This window comes from Macadamia integrifolia, chromosome 6 (assembly GCF_013358625.1).
Source record: "Macadamia integrifolia cultivar HAES 741 chromosome 6, SCU_Mint_v3, whole genome shotgun sequence".
In the NCBI taxonomy this organism is placed as follows: Eukaryota; Viridiplantae; Streptophyta; class Magnoliopsida; order Proteales; family Proteaceae; genus Macadamia; species Macadamia integrifolia.
The window spans coordinates 8,847,611-8,863,319 of NC_056562.1; the positions used below are offsets into that span (position 1 = coordinate 8,847,611).

The 15,709-nt window shown below is 39.3% G+C and overlaps 1 protein-coding gene across 1 annotated transcript in view; it reads left to right on the forward strand.

The window, feature by feature from the left end:
• Positions 1 to 13,241, forward strand: part of LOC122082363 (protein TSS-like) — a 26,476-nt gene extending 13,235 nt beyond the window's left edge. Inside the window, exons 18-23 of the mRNA XM_042649867.1 lie at positions 166 to 299; positions 8,705 to 8,888; positions 9,018 to 9,149; positions 9,229 to 9,341; positions 10,251 to 10,332; positions 10,437 to 13,241. Of these exons, the coding sequence (XP_042505801.1) occupies positions 166 to 299; positions 8,705 to 8,888; positions 9,018 to 9,149; positions 9,229 to 9,341; positions 10,251 to 10,332; positions 10,437 to 12,692 (2,901 nt within the window). The 3' untranslated portion in view covers positions 12,693 to 13,241. The remainder of the gene's footprint in view (positions 1 to 165; positions 300 to 8,704; positions 8,889 to 9,017; positions 9,150 to 9,228; positions 9,342 to 10,250; positions 10,333 to 10,436) is intronic.
• Positions 13,242 to 15,709: the final 2,468 nt, after the last annotated feature.

Consider the following 15,709-nt stretch of genomic DNA (forward strand, 5'->3'; position numbering starts at 1 on the left):
TTTTTTAATATACATGATTAGCATGCATGAATTCATTGATCAAGTATTCATTCCATTGGTTTTAATGAAGCTCTCTGAGACTTCCATGCTGCTATTATCTATCTCACATGATGCAGTTCTATGTTTAACATGTTTGCGGCATTGACTTTATGCACTTCTAAGCAGGCAACCATCTATCAGCAAAAGGCGTTGGATATCAATGAGAGAGAACTTGGCCTTGATCATCCAGATACAATGAAAAGCTACGGGGATCTTGCTGTTTTCTACTATCGGCTTCAACATACAGAATTGGCCTTGAAGTAAGTTTCTTTTTCATTGATTGCCTGTGTTCAATTGCTTTCTTCATAATTTTTATTGAAGACAGTATGTAGGGAAACCTTTCTAATAGTAACAACGACAGAAAGAAATATTTAGTTTGACTAGCCACAGACTTAAAACAAAATATTTTTTTCGATGTTCAATTTCCAGTTCTGTGTCACATTCTTTGTGCTGTGCACGGCACAGAAGTTATTTTAAGTTCTTAATTTGGCATTGCTCAGAACAAGGATTTATTTTTCTCAAATTAACAAACCTTTACTACCTAAAACCCCTGAGGTAGAGCTAAGAATATTCCAGCGTAGGAAGAGGAATCAGGCCCCTGTTTGAGGCCCATTGGTTTAAGTTATAACCAGCCCAGTCAAGTCCTTTTCTGCCCATCAGTTTAAGTTGTGTTTGGGCCCACACTTAGCCATAGTTTTTAAGGCGGTAAGGCGACGGAGGCGTTTGAGGGTCTTTCGGAGCGCCTTAGCGATAAGGCGGGATAAGGCGTCGCCTTAGCGATAAGGCGGGATAAAGCGTCGCCTTATCGACTAAAGTGTTCCTGTGTAATTTTTTTATAAAACCAATCTATTTGGCTCAAATCATAGTTGAATTCTATTACTTATATGTTAAATAAATATTAAAGGTTCATATTCATACCAATGTAAGAGATTCATCAAGAAAACAAATCAATAAAGCGAATAAACTAAGTTCATCAATCATCAATCATCATAACATATTAACATATAATATAAATACATAATTATGAAACAAAATTATAAATATAAAGAAAAGAAGACATAAAAAATACAAGTATTTATTATACTTACCTCTTTGATGCCAAAATGAGTGCCTAAGCCCTAAGGTCATCCACTATATTTCTACTCCTATCAAAGAAGAATGAAGCTCACCGCTGCCGGAGCAAAATGGTCGCCTGGATTAGTGGTTCTTCCTTGTTCCTTGATTCCTTCTCAAAGCCCTTTCTTAAAACCCTTGACAAAATCCAAACCCTGTTTGTGAATCATGTTTTTGTTTTGTTGGTTTTGGTTATTTTTGGTGGAGTAAAGCTGATCTCATACATCTCAAGTGTTAACAAAACCATACACCTACCAATAAAAAATCTATATTTGGAATCTTCATCAAGTAATTCTAAAATGTGTTTAAAAAAAAAGAAATGCATAAGGCGCCACTTCACATAAGGCGGAGCACTGCCTTACTATCTCTAGACCTCATCAGCGACAAGGTGCTGGTAGGGCGACGCCTTAGCAGCGCCTTAAAAACTATGCACTTAGCCCCATATTCTGGTTATAACTTAAGCCCGTCATATGCCACTGGTTTACTACATTGATGCCCATATTTTGTCTCATAATGGGCCATCGATTGTTCTAATATTATAGTTTCTATTTTTTATGTTATTCCTTCCTCTTTGGTTTTAGTCATTAGATCTCCTAGGAAGTTTCTATTTATTTGATTGTAGGCTATTTGGTAGCCATGGCTCCTATTCTGTACTACATCTATTTTCAAATTCATAAATAGAAGAGAAGGGAGACAGCAGCTCTTATGGTGAAGTAGTGGCAACCAAGGTGGTGAAACCTTGGAATGGTTGGTGGTGAAGCCTTGCGTAGGTCTTGGTGGTGAAACCAGACAGTATCTTTTCTTTTTCCTTTCCTTTTCTCTCTCTCTCTTTTTTTTTTTGGTTCTGCTGATTTCCTGCCTAATACTAGCTGTCTAAGGCCCCTAGGACCATCTACTTGAATTTCTACTGGACTAGTAGAGCAAGGCAGGCTACTGTTCTTTTTTCTTTTGGTTAGTGGTCCATCTATCCACGATAGCTCTTCTTTTTATTATTCAAGACTGATCTATGGCAAGCGCTACCATGAGAGAATTGAAACCTTGGTAGTGGGCAGTCTATCACCTATCACCTTTAATGCATATGATCTAGTATGTATGAGTGTAATCGGATGCAACTGATAGGTAGTGGGGGTGAATTATTTCATAAACCGTTAATGGTGGATTTGTGGATGCTTGGTTTAGATAATCAATTCCCTGATAGTTGAGTCTGATCATCGATTCTGGGTGGTGGGCATTTGGGAAAGTTGGGCTGATCGGGGGTGTCTTCAATCCAGTGATGGTACAGGAGAAGAACGAAACGAAGTGAGAGGCAGGGGGGCAGGGAAAAGACTCGAATCAATCAGGCTTCACAACTGGGAGAAGAAAAATGAACTCAGGCTTTCGCCGAAAAAGTGGGAGTCCTTTCACTATGATAAGGACTGTCGTCTGAAAATTGAAGAACATGACAGCTTGCGGCACAGTGTTCTTCCAGTTCTGGTTTCTGTTTTTGGTTGTTGTTCCAGCAGCCCATAGGCTCGTAATTTGGCTTTCTCATTCTATATTCTCCTTGATTGCCTTCCATTTTTCTTTGTTATTCAAAATTTCTATTTTTGTTCACTGTTCTGCAGGTTTTGTTCTTCAGATCTCAGTCTATTGTTGCTTTTCTAACATATTCTGTTTGTTGCAGGCCTTTGTGTCTGCAGTCCAGTCAATCCAACCATTGGATTGGCATAGATTCTGATATTAGTTGCTTCTCAGTCCTCCATACCTTCGACCAGAATTGGAGGGGCAACTAAACCATGGGTTGTGAGTTATTGATTGTTTTAGAAGTTACTAAATTCTATCTTTCTAGAGTATCTTTTTTTTTGTTTCCTACTGTTCCAGCAGATCTGACCACTGGATCAGCTTGATATTTTGTGGGGCCTAAACAATCTATTTAGAGGTCTACTCGATTCTAATTTCAGCCTCATCCGACCATTAGATTCTGAGATATCACAACTCCTTATATTATGTCCCTCTGCTTCTTAAACTTGGACTACTGTGATTCTGTCCTGTGGTTATTGTTGTTCTCTAAATCTTATTTGATTAACCTAGAATACATCATACCCCCAAGCATGTTTGTAGCTTCGTACTCATCTACTTTATCTATGTGGCATAAATTCAGATGGTGAAGCCAGATCTATTATTTTTACCAAATGGCATCGCATGGTAAACATTTCTTCTGCACATGGTTAAAGTCCATTCATTGGTGATTGATTGAATGATCTTAATCATCTAATTTATGGTAAAACTGGGGAGATATTTTGATCGTCTGATCTTGGTGACGTGATATCCAAGAGTTGTCTTTTAGAGAATAAAACTCTCTCTCTCTCTCTCTCTCTCTCACACACACACACACACACACACACACACACACACACACACACAAAAGCGAATGATGCCTTAAACAAACTTTGTTTTGGTTACACGAATCCTTGATGGAGATAAATTTAGAAAAGAGTGACTTATTTTAGTGGAAACGAGCCTTGGGTTGGGTTCTATATATGTTAGGCCCTTGGTCCGATGGGCCAATTTAATGGGCCTAAAATAAAGGTAAGAACTAGGACTACAAGATTAAATAAGTAGGATTAGTTTAGTCCTTTTTTTTTTTAGTCCTTATGTTTAATGTTTGCTATTACCCTATTACATTCTAAATCTATGTTTTGTTTTTAGAGTCCTAGTTTGAGTAGGAGTATTAAATACTAGTCTGTTTCGACAATTCCAGGTAGTATTTTGTCTTCCAAATCATTGAGGAGTGTTACAGAATCAATTTATACATGTAATGGCCTATGGCCTCATACACGAATATATGAGCAATGTTGTTGAAGTTTTCTTCTATTACTGTGGATTCGGTGCTGTTCTACTGAGTGGATTCTCAGATTCTACTTGGTCATCTATTCCCTGAAATCGCAGCAGGTGAATTCGTGCCCCATTACCAAACTGCATACTTTTCTATCTCAATCTCTTACCAAACTGCAGGGCAGTTTATTCCTACTTCCTAATACCCGTGGCACCCTTTTTCTGCTAAATATTTCCTGTTAGTTTGTTCTGAATTTATCAACTAGAATACTACTCTGTTTTCCTTCAAAATCTGTATTCTAATTCCTGGTCATCTATTCCCTGAAATTCTGATCTATTCTGTTGACTTTGAGTTGCTGAAACCTTAGTTACTGTAATCCTATTTAGTAATTATAGCAGCATTAGGGACTTTCTGCAGATTCCTTGATGCAAAATTCGAGCCATGTTAGCAGAAGAACGAAGAGAAAACATGCCAGAATGGCCTGTGGTTTGGTCTGGTCTAACTTTCAACCAGTTTTCTGGTTCTTTCCAGACCCTGCGGTTTCAGTTCTGGTTCTCCTTAAAACAGAACTGTGGGGCTACTTTGGAGTTTATAATTTCTTTTTTATGTTTGTTATTAAGGTATCCTAGTGTTTTTTTTTTCTTTTTTTTCGGTAGAAGAACCCCAACCCATGGGATGGGAAAGGGAATTTATTCATAGATTAGGTGTAGTACTCATGGAGGGAGATTGACACATCTCCAATATCCATGGATTGGAATTTGGCCAAACCGTCGCACACGTTATCGACAGGGGCCTCCTAGCCAGTGAGTCAGCAATGCTATTATTCTCCCTTGGAACATACACAAAATTACAAGCAACAAAGTATGAGGAAATATGCATAATATCCTCCAAAAAATAGGCCTGATCTCCAATGGTGATTGATGAGCATTCCGTTGAAGATAAGTGATAACATCCTTGTTGTCCGACTCCACAATCAGCTTGTCAAAATCTTTTGAAATGGCTTCAAGCAAAGCAGTCCGAATAGCAATTGATTCACCAATGATGGGTTTAGTGAAAGAAGATGGAGATGATATGCGAACTTGCAATGCCCAATTTCATCTCGAACAATGAAACCTATTCCTCCTAGCTGTTATCTTTATTACTTCAGTTTCGTAGTCGGTTTATGTTTCCTTTCCAGTTCATGGTTGTTTTATGGCTTTCTTTCTTTGAGTCTGTCTGTCTAGCTCTATTCTATATAAGTATGTACTGATGAATTTATGAATGAAAAGGCTTTGGCTGCTACTTTGGTCTGTGGATTTCAGGCTTACTCTTGTGGGATTCAAAAGTGTTACTTCTGTGGACTGCTGCGAATTCAGTAGTTATTTTCTTTGTGGATTCAACTGCTCAATCAGGTTGATTCCTGATTGTTATCACTCTTTTATCTTTCTCCTGCAAACAAGTTCGAACTTCTGACCCTGCGATTCTATAGGCTGTTCTGTTTCTATTTCTATTCCGTTCACAAGAGTAATCTCTGCATTGATTTCCAATCAGATCTAATTACAGGATTAATATCTGCATTGATTCCCAATCTTATCTAATTAATCTTAACGTCGATCAGTTTCAGAATCACATTCAACTCCACTTTCTACAATATGGTCTGTGAATCTAGTTTCTATTTCTGTATCTGTTTCTAATTTCAGTTTCAGTTTCAGTTTCTAAATGTCTACATTCTAAATTTCTGACTTCCTAAATCTGAGTTACTAATTTTGGTTTCTGGTTTCTATTTTCTGTCTGAGTTTTGGTTCCCTACCAAGAGTGGAATTCTTCAATATTGTTAAGATATGTACCACGATATAGGGAGTGTCCCTATCGTGGATGAGTTTTACTTCCTTGTTTTAGTTTATTTCTTTCCCTAGCTAGGATAGATCTCTACTTAGGATAGACTTCCTATTTTATCTTGCTTGTGGCACAAGGACTTAGTTTCCTAGTTTGATTGTACTACTTTGGGTGTTAATAAATATTGATGGTAGGGGGGATTGGGAAACATGCTTGGCTGCTCCCCTCTTGCAGTCTGTCTTCTCTTCTTCTCTCTCAATCTCTTTCTCTCTTCTCTTACTCTCTCAAGTTATTGGTTACAGATCTTGGTTTTGTAACATGGTATCAGAGCAGTAACCAGTAGCTGTTTTGAGAGTCCTTCTAAGTTCTCCTGCTACTGGTGAAACCCTAGTTCATTGAAGAGAAAAGAAGAACTAGGGTTTCATATGGTTTCGATGAAGATTTTGTATGATGAAGCATAACTACTGCTACTGCTACGATTTACTGCTGGAGTTCTCAGTTTTCAGCTTGATACTTCTAAGCCATTCGATACTTTGCTGTTATAGTTTGCTTTGATTAGGATTTGCTGCTCTGCTGAACTAGTTTGCTCTATTGGATTTGCTCTCAAACTGGCAATCGCTGCTGTCGTATGTTGCTGTCTGACGTCAATAACTCTGCTGATTTGCTACCTGCATTTGTTGATTTTCTGGTTTGCATTGATTCGTGGGTTTCAACGATTTTCTGGTTGATGCTGCTATGTACTATGGTTCTTTGATCTGAAGTTGAATCGATTGCTACTTGGTTGCTGCTCTATCGATTTGCTGCTTCAATTTTCAGCAACAATGTACTGCTGTTTGCGTGTCGAGTTGTTGATCCCACAATCGAACTACTGGGGGCAGATTTTCTGCCATGTTTTTGGCTGGAGGTAAGGGACGAGTGACCTGTCCCACGATTTGTGCTTCTTTAATTAAAACCTATTTCCCATATTTCCCCCACTGCCCCTCTCTTTTATCTATAATCCCTTTTGTCCCATTAATTTGTTTTGCTTCCTAGGTTACCCTTTGGCCATACGTTCTCCCATTACTTGGCTTTCTTATTTTATCTCTTTAATTTCCAATATTGCCCCTCCCTTTGTCTCTTATTCCTTCATGCCCATTAATTAACCTTCTTTCCTAGTTTATCCCCAAACAATAATTCCAATTCCCTTGTTGTCCATTGGCTCTTTAGCTACCAAATTGACCCCTTGAAAATTCTGATTATTTACCAGAATGCTATTACTCCATTAAATGGTTATTACACTCTTGGCTGGGCCCATAATTGGGTTCAAAACTGAGATTGCATGGATTAATTACATATTTGCCATTTTTGAGCACATAGCACCCAATTTAGGGTCTTGGACCCCTAGATTGCATCAGTTTGGGTTACAATTTTTTGGAAAATTGGTGCTTGCATGAAGATAATTTGCTATAGTGTGAGGGAGATTGGAAATTATTTTTTGCTCTTGACTATGGGATTATATGTACTGCTCATCCTTTGAGATGCTAATTATTGGACATTGTATGTCCACGTGTAATGCTACATGTGAGGGGGAGATTGGAGTTGTTATCTACTCAATTGCAGTTCTTATATTATCTGCTTTATTCTGGTACTTGCTTACCTTGGCACCCTGATATTGCTACTTGCTTACCTCGGCACCTGGATGCTGCTACTTGTACCTAGGCACTTGATGATGTACTTGCTTACCCTGGCACCCGATGCTACTACTTAATACTCGGCAACCTGATGTTGCTTCCTGGTCCCCGACAACCTGATGTCGATATATGCTTATCGCTGCAATCTGTTGTTGCTACTTCCTACCTACTACCTGCCTTCCTTGAGAAGCGCCTTTGATGCTACTGACTTTATGATGTGGATGATTGGAGTTCTCTTTGTGCTCTCTAGCGTCTATCACTACTACTCAAGACCGGTGTTATGTTTAATTTTCTATTTTTGTTGGTCCAAGCTGGAAGTTTTCTTTTGATATATGTATACTCCAGCTTGAGGGGGAGTGTTAAGATATGTACCACGATATGGGGAGTGTTCCTATCGTGGATGAGTTTTACTTCTTTGCTTTAGTTTATTTCTTTCCCTAGTTAGGATAGATCTCTACTTACTAATTAGGATAAACTTCCTATTTTATCTTGCTTGTGGCACAAGGACTTAGTTTCCTAGTTTGATTGTATTACTTTAGGTGTTAATAAATATTGATGGTAGTGGGGACTGGGAAACATGCTCGGCTGCTCCCCTCTTGCAGCCTCTCTTCTCTTCTTCTCTCTCAATCTCTTTCTCTCTTCTCTTACTCTCTCAAGTTACTGGTTACAGATCTTGGTTTTGTAACAAATATCTTTCAATGCCCATTGGATTTCAAATTTTCAATCCTGTTTTGCGGAGTTTCTCTCCTTGCTCAGTAGAACAACCAACCATAATTTCAGGCCATTAAAACCTGTAAATTTCAACTTATTTACTTTTTTCGTATTCTGGTTATGATTCCTTCCTTCCTGCAATTCTGGCTTACTTGAGGTTTTCAAAACCCTAATGTTTAGGGTTTTTAGAATGCCTCCTTATCTCTATTCTGTTATCATGCTTCTGTCAAATTCTGTATGCTTTTTCTTCTCTTAGGGTAGACCATTCTTTCAAGTTATTGGACTGCTCTGAGTTTTCAATTTTGAGAGATAAACTTTCTCTATATTCTAGTTTTATATTCTCTGTTCTGTGATCCTGTCAGTACTAGTTTCTCGCTGGATCTTTCTGGCTTAGAATTAGCTTATATTAGTCTTGTTCCCCATAATAAGTGATACTCACATTTGAGAAATAATTGTTTTATTTTGTAGCTATTCCAATGTGTGCGCATGCTCACACATGCCTGTGTGTGTATAGCTTACTTTTTCCTTTCCGTTGGCCTAGGTATGTCAATCGTGCTTTGTATCTTTTGCATTTAACTTGTGGGCCCTCACATCCAAATACGGCTGCAACCTATATTAATATTGCAATGATGGAAGAAGGCCTGGGAAACATTCATGTTGCTCTTAGGTACCTACATGAGGCTCTAAAGTGTAACCAAAGGCTGCTGGGAGCAGACCATATACAGGTCTCTCTCTCTCTCTCTCTCTCTCTCTCTCTCTCTCTCTACCTCTAATTTGTGTATTGGAGCAATTAATATGTACAGCGAGTAGATCGGTGATGTGGTTAATTTCTATTCCTGGATTCTATTTTTCAGACTGCTGCCAGTTACCATGCCATTGCAATTGCTCTGTCTTTGATGGAAGCATACTCATTAAGTGTTCAGCATGAACAGACCACTTTACAGATACTACAGGGCAAGCTTGGATCAGAAGATCTCCGTACTCAGGTACGATCATTGTTCAACAGTGGTCATAGATTTCATATTTTAGCTCCTCTTATGGTAATTTCGCTTTCTGTGTTTTCAGGATGCTGCTGCATGGCTTGAGTACTTCGAATCCAAGGCCCTTGAACAGCAGGAAGCTGCACGCAATGGTACCCCAAAGCCGGATGCCTCTATAGCAAGCAAAGGTCACTTAAGGTAATGATTAAAAGAGGGAACTGGTTATCATTCATGAAAAAAAGAAAATTTGGATGTCTAAAACGGTCAGGATTCTTAATCATGATTTTGGTTGCCTGGAAATCACCACTCTTTTGATTGGATATCATTTTGAACCATTAATAATAGCTATCCAATATTTAATTCTTGGATAGACAATTAATATGAATTAGCTTAATTTTTTGACGACAAACATGACTCCAGACAAGTTGAATGGTGCAACAGGATCTGTGTAGCAAACTCCGTTTAGTTGGGGCCTGCTTTAGTTGGTTGCATTTGTAGTTTGCTTTTTTGCAATGTTTCCTCCGTGGTTCATGTTCCTTGGGAAATAGAAAAATTTGTTCCTAAACAGTGGGGTCATTTAATTGTTCACTTATTTGATGACCCCAAATCATAGAAGCCAATTGATTTCTTGAACTGTAAACCGTAGCTGTCTAAATTTCAACTGCAGTATAGTCGTTTTATATTATTTAATCTTATTTTTGGGGTCTCTACCATAGGTTTATACAATAGTGAGTATAGATGCATGATGATGGTTCATGTTATAATCTTTTTATATTGGTTTTATGTCCCCGTTATCTGGCTTGTTCTTTAGACCTTTCTTTTAGTCTCTTATAGTCTCTCATTGTATTCCTTATTATTTTAATTATAACAATTACCACTACTATTATTGTTGTAATTCCTGTTCTCAGTGTAAAAAGAGGGGGGTTACTTAATTTTCTATTTCAAACTTCAAAAAGATTTAAAAAGAAAAAATGCAACCCAGTAAATTGTATTGTAATTGATTTTGGTGGTTTATTTTGTACTCAAGAATTCATGTCCAAATTTTTAGAGGTCTTTAGGATACATCTGTTGATCTGTATCAAATTCTCTAACCCACTTTTGGGCCAGTGTGTCCGACCTTTTAGATTACATAAACCCAGATGCTGATCTGAAAGGGAGAGAAAACCAAAAGAAGCAAGCCCGAGCAAAGGTATGTTAATATTTTTCATTCAGAACCTTAGATGTTTACTTGATCTTAATTTTCTTCTCATCATTGTGATATTGGCAATAAGATTCCTTACCTCATAACTACAGATCAAAGGAGGACAGTGTCACAACCATTGGGACACAGCCGCAGATGAATATCAGAAGGATGAAGCATTTTCACAGACTTACCTTGTGACGGAGACCTACAGTGACAAGGAAAACAAAACAGAAGCTCAGTTTGTGGAGTCTAATGATGATAAACCTATCATTAGTCTTGTCGATGGGTCCGCACTGAACCATCAGGATGACCATCCATCACAGCAAGATACTTCTGATGAAGGATGGCAAGAAGCTGTTCCAAAGGGTCGACCCGCAGGTCGTAAGTCCTCCGGATCAAGGAGGCCAAGCCTAGCAAAGCTGAATACAAACTCCATAAATGTCTCAGAATCCGCAAGATACAGAGGAAGGCCCACCAATTTTCAATCCCCAAGAACATCTCAAAATGAGGCTCCTGCTGCTACAGCTCCTGCTGTTCCTGTTCAGAGGAAGTTAGTAAAGAGTTCAAGCTTCAGTCCAAAGCTTAATAACTCTGCCACTTCAGGCATAGCTGCAGAAAAATCTTTGTACCCAAAATCAGCCACAGCAAGCCCTGCTCCCACCGGGCAACCCCCAAAATCTGGTTCTCTGACCAGTCCTATCAGTGTTCAATCAGCTGGAAAGCTCTTCTCGTACAAAGAGGTTGCATTGGCTCCACCTGGGACAATAGTGAAGGCTGTAATGGAGCAGCTACCGAAGGGAAATCCTACTGATGAGCATAATCCTGAAGAAAGCAAGGAAAATGCTGTAATTGAATCAACTCAAATTGAGGAGAAGCCGGTAAAGATTGGAGATGAGGAAAAGGTTCAGAATCCCATGGAGGTTGCATTGGCTCCACCTGGGACAGTAGTGAAGGCTGTAATGGAGCAGCTACGAAAGGGAAATCCTACTGATGAGCATAATCCTGAAGAAATCAAGGGAAATTCAGTAATTGAATCAACTCAAATTGAGAAGGAGACAATGGTAAAGAGTGGAGATGAGAAAAAGGTTCAGAAACCCATTGAGGGAGAGCATCTGCCACTGGTTTCTTGTGAGGAAGTAAAGGAATCTGTCATCGGAAATAAAGAAGCAGAAGTGAGCGATGATGCAGTAACCAATGCTCAAAAAGAAATAAAAGGTGTTTCTGTTGAAGAAGAAACAGTCGTTGGTGGGAAAGTTGCCGCTCTTTCTGATAACGCTGATTCTTTGAAGGTTCCAAATACTACTGTCGCTGAATCTGAAACTTCGGGTACCGGAAGCACCTTGATGGAACAATCAGTTACTTTATCTGATTTGGAACCTCAGTCCGTTTCAAGAGAAGATATAATGCAGTCAGGAGGAGAAGATGCAAGCACTGTTGTTGAAAAGGTGGCAGAGACAAGTGAAAGTCCAAAAGCTATATCAAATGGAAGTGAGAATGGGAAGCCTTCATTAGCAGGAGAAAAGCAGGTGGAAGCTGAAACTGGGAAGGATACAGCTAAAAAACTTTCTGCAGCAGCACCTCCATTCAACCCGTCCATGGTCCCTGTCTTTGGCTCAGTTCCTATGCCAGGTTTCAAAGATCATGGTGGAATTTTGCCTCCGCCTGTTAATGTCCCCCCTATGCTGACTGTTAATCCTGTCCGTAAGTCTCATCAGTCAGCAACGGCCAGGGTTCCTTACGGACCCCGTCTGTCAGGAGGCTATAACCGATCTGGAAATCGGGTCCTCCGCAACAAACGTGGTCTCCAGAATGATGAACAAGCTGGGGATGGGAATCACCTTAACCATCCTAGAATAATGAATCCACATGCAGCTGAGTTCATACCAGGGCAACCATGGGTTCCAAATAGTTTTCCAGCTTCTCCACATGGCATTCTGGTCCCATCTAATGGCCTTCCAGAATCTCCTAATGGTTCTCCAGTGTCTCCTAATGGTACACCAGTGTCTCCAAATGGTTATTTTTCAGTGTCTCCTAACAGTTCACTTGAATCTCTAACAGTTGAAGTGGATGGAAAGAAAACCGAAATTGAGACAGAAGAGAATGCTGGAAAGCGAAAGCCTTCACTGGAAGGGAATGAGGAGAGCGAAAACCTGCAAGATGAGCAAAAGAAGCAAAAACGTCCATCTGTAGATTCTGAGGAGGAAAATCATGAAGTAGAGCAAGATCCTACGGCTACAGTTGCTGTTCCTGAGGATATTGTGGTTACGAAAGATTCTTGCAGCAAGTTAAGAGTGGAGGAGAAGCCAACCAAGTGTTGGGGAGATTACAGCGACAGTGAAGTTGAGGTTATTGAGGTGAAGAGTTAAAAAGGAAGATCATAACTTTTCTAGAGAAAATTAAGCTCATTTTCTATGCAACTTAACAGATGGTTGGTGAACACGAAGAAGAGAGAAAGATCAACAGAGGTGTGGCGATTTTGTTGCAGGAAATGGCCATCGAAGGGCAGAGAATTGAGTTGGTTCTCTTTGCTAACAGAGTTTCATGGAAGTTGAGCAATTCAATGAACTTTCATGTTCCCATTAGATTTTGTGGTAGAGACTTGAGGAGATCCGGCAATAGGTACGTTTCAAGTCATAACAATGGTAAGTGGAAGAACTCTACCGGATAGCTGAAGATGCAATTTAGTCGATTATGCTGAGAGTGTCAGGTTCCTCTCTTTGTTTTATGCTTCGAATTCATGTTGGTTGTCCAAGTATACAAAACAAAGTGTTAAGGATCTAGTTTCTCTACAGGTAAATCTCCATTTGAGGAGCTCTTTAAGTGGAAGTGGTGCTACCACTAACTGGGGCTTTTTACTTGCCTTTAGCCGAAGAGAAATAAGGTAAATACAAGAAGATGAATAATTGCTTTAATAATATTGGCCTTTGCATTGTTAGATAGCATGAAGTTCGTTGAGCTGGGAGGGAATATGGTCTTTTGCAATGCTGAATTCTGTTGTGCTGTGGACAACGAATTTTGTCACCCTGGGAAGTGTATCAATAGTGATGGGAGGAGTTTTCAGGAACTATCAACCAAGGATTTAGATTTTAGGGGACAGTATCGGTATCGGTATCCAATCCAGATCAGATCGGATCGGATCGGTGGATATCGGTTGGGTTTACCCCTGTTTTTTAAAAAAGTACTAATTTTTTTATTATTTTACCCTTGAAATGATACGGATCACCAATCCGGATCGGCCAGGGGCCAGGGGTCGGTCTCAGCCGATACCGATCTGATATGGCTGATACGCCAATCTGGCCGATACGCCAATCTGGCCGATACTTGAAACCATGCTCTCAACCGAAAATCTCACCGGAACAGTTCAAAAGAAAATGACCATTTTGCTCCTGGTAATAATTAAGTGTCCCAACCTTTTAAAAATTGACCAAACTTCTAGCATAAGAGTGTTTTGACATATTAAACCTGATCCTAAACTTTGGGGGTGAAGATGATGCCGTTTGGCCATGATTTCATGGGTCATTCACTTCAACTGTAGTTTTGAGTGTATTCTTAGACAAAATTTTCCTGATCCTTGCATCATTGGATAGTACTTAAAAAGATCTTTTCAATGATATATGGTTCATCAAAATTGTTAATTCTATGGCTTGAAAGATATCAATCCTAGAAATTTTGGAAAGTTCAGGCAAATTTGGCCAATCATAGGGTGGCACAATCTTTGAAGTGCCATTTGCCATTGCCTTTGCTGTACCGTAGCCCCTCCCTCACTTCCCAAAGGGGGAAGTGGGGAAAGAGGAGAGAGAAGAGGAGAGAAGCGGAGGAGAGATGGAGAGGAGAGAAAGAAATACATTTTTTTCTTTCAATGAAGGAAATCATGTTACATATGTACTCGAAAAATAAAAAATTCAATGACAATTTCTGATAATTTATGGGCATAGGGACTGCATGATTAGGGAATGTTCTTTCTTCCATACTTTTTATCAATTTTCTTTGCTCATAAAAGGTTGAAATTTTACTTGTGAAATAAGTGTAGTATTATCTATCACATGGTTCCCACTACACCTATCCATTCATATGCACCATATATGGTTGCATGTAGCAGATGGTGGCAAAATCTAGATGTCACCAACCCATGATGACAACTAGATTTCCCATTTTGATTTTGATTTCTTAGGTTTTTGGACAGCCCGAGTCTTCATCCGCTCACTATATTTACAAATTACAACAATTGTTCTATGGGCTTTAAAATTGGGCCTAATTCAGCCCAATTAAAAGCAAGGCAGCAACAATTGTTCAATTGCCACTGACCATTGAGATCAACCTAACCAAATTTTTTCTTATAATCAAGGTGTAACAACTAGGAATCTGTTGCAAGATTGGTCTCCATAGATTCAGATCCGATTCTAAACCAGGCGGGCCCGAATTATCTGAAAATTGGTCTAACTTGGCAAAAATCGGATGGACTCACCCCATCTCAGTAAGAGAAGACTTGGGGTTAATCAGGATTGTGGGTCGATTTCGATTCTAATCCGATTTTTAAAAGCACGTTTATATTTTGTATATATTTATGAATTTTTGACACCCTATCTTTGGTTGTGGGGAGGAGGGGTTGATGTGTGGAACGTTCAGTTAAGAAACTTCACACTTCACCCCATCGTGGAATCAAATATTAATAGATTGAACCTGATAAAAAGCCCAAGTTATCATCCATTATATGTTATCCACAACTTCAACCTATGTTGGTATAGGAGCTAAGCATGGGCTTCTGTTTCACATGATATACGCCCATTCTAGATAAGTGGGCTTATTTCGAATTTTATATGTTTTTACATGGCATGATTCACACACACATATTGCAAAGAGTTGTGCCATTTGTCATTCTCCTTAAGATCATAGTCACCCTCTATGGTATAATACAGATTATTATGAATTAAATTTCAAGATGGAATAACCCCTTAAGCTTTACATTAGTTGATGCACTCGCTTACTAGGTCACATTGGAATACACTAAAGTTGTGCTCAATCAACCTAAGGAATTAAACTAAAACAAGCTCTCGAAACAGTAAGCAAAAGGGGAGAGAGAGAGAGAGAGAGAGAGAGAGAGAGAGAGAGAGAGAGAGAGAGAGAACTTATAATATATTTTAAAGTAGGGGTGCAACAAGGCCAGGTTGGGCTGGACTTCTTAAAATCCTAGCCCAACCATGAGTCCCTTTAATTGGGCCCAAACCTGCCCTGACCTTGACTCAGGACTGCAAAACTTCAACTCAGACCCAACCCTTCAAGGTTCAGCCCAACCCTTCTCGGCCCTGATTGGCCCTGATTTTTCAGGGTTGGGCCGAAATGGCCCTGATTGGCCTTAACTCTGACTCTGATTGACCTTAACCCT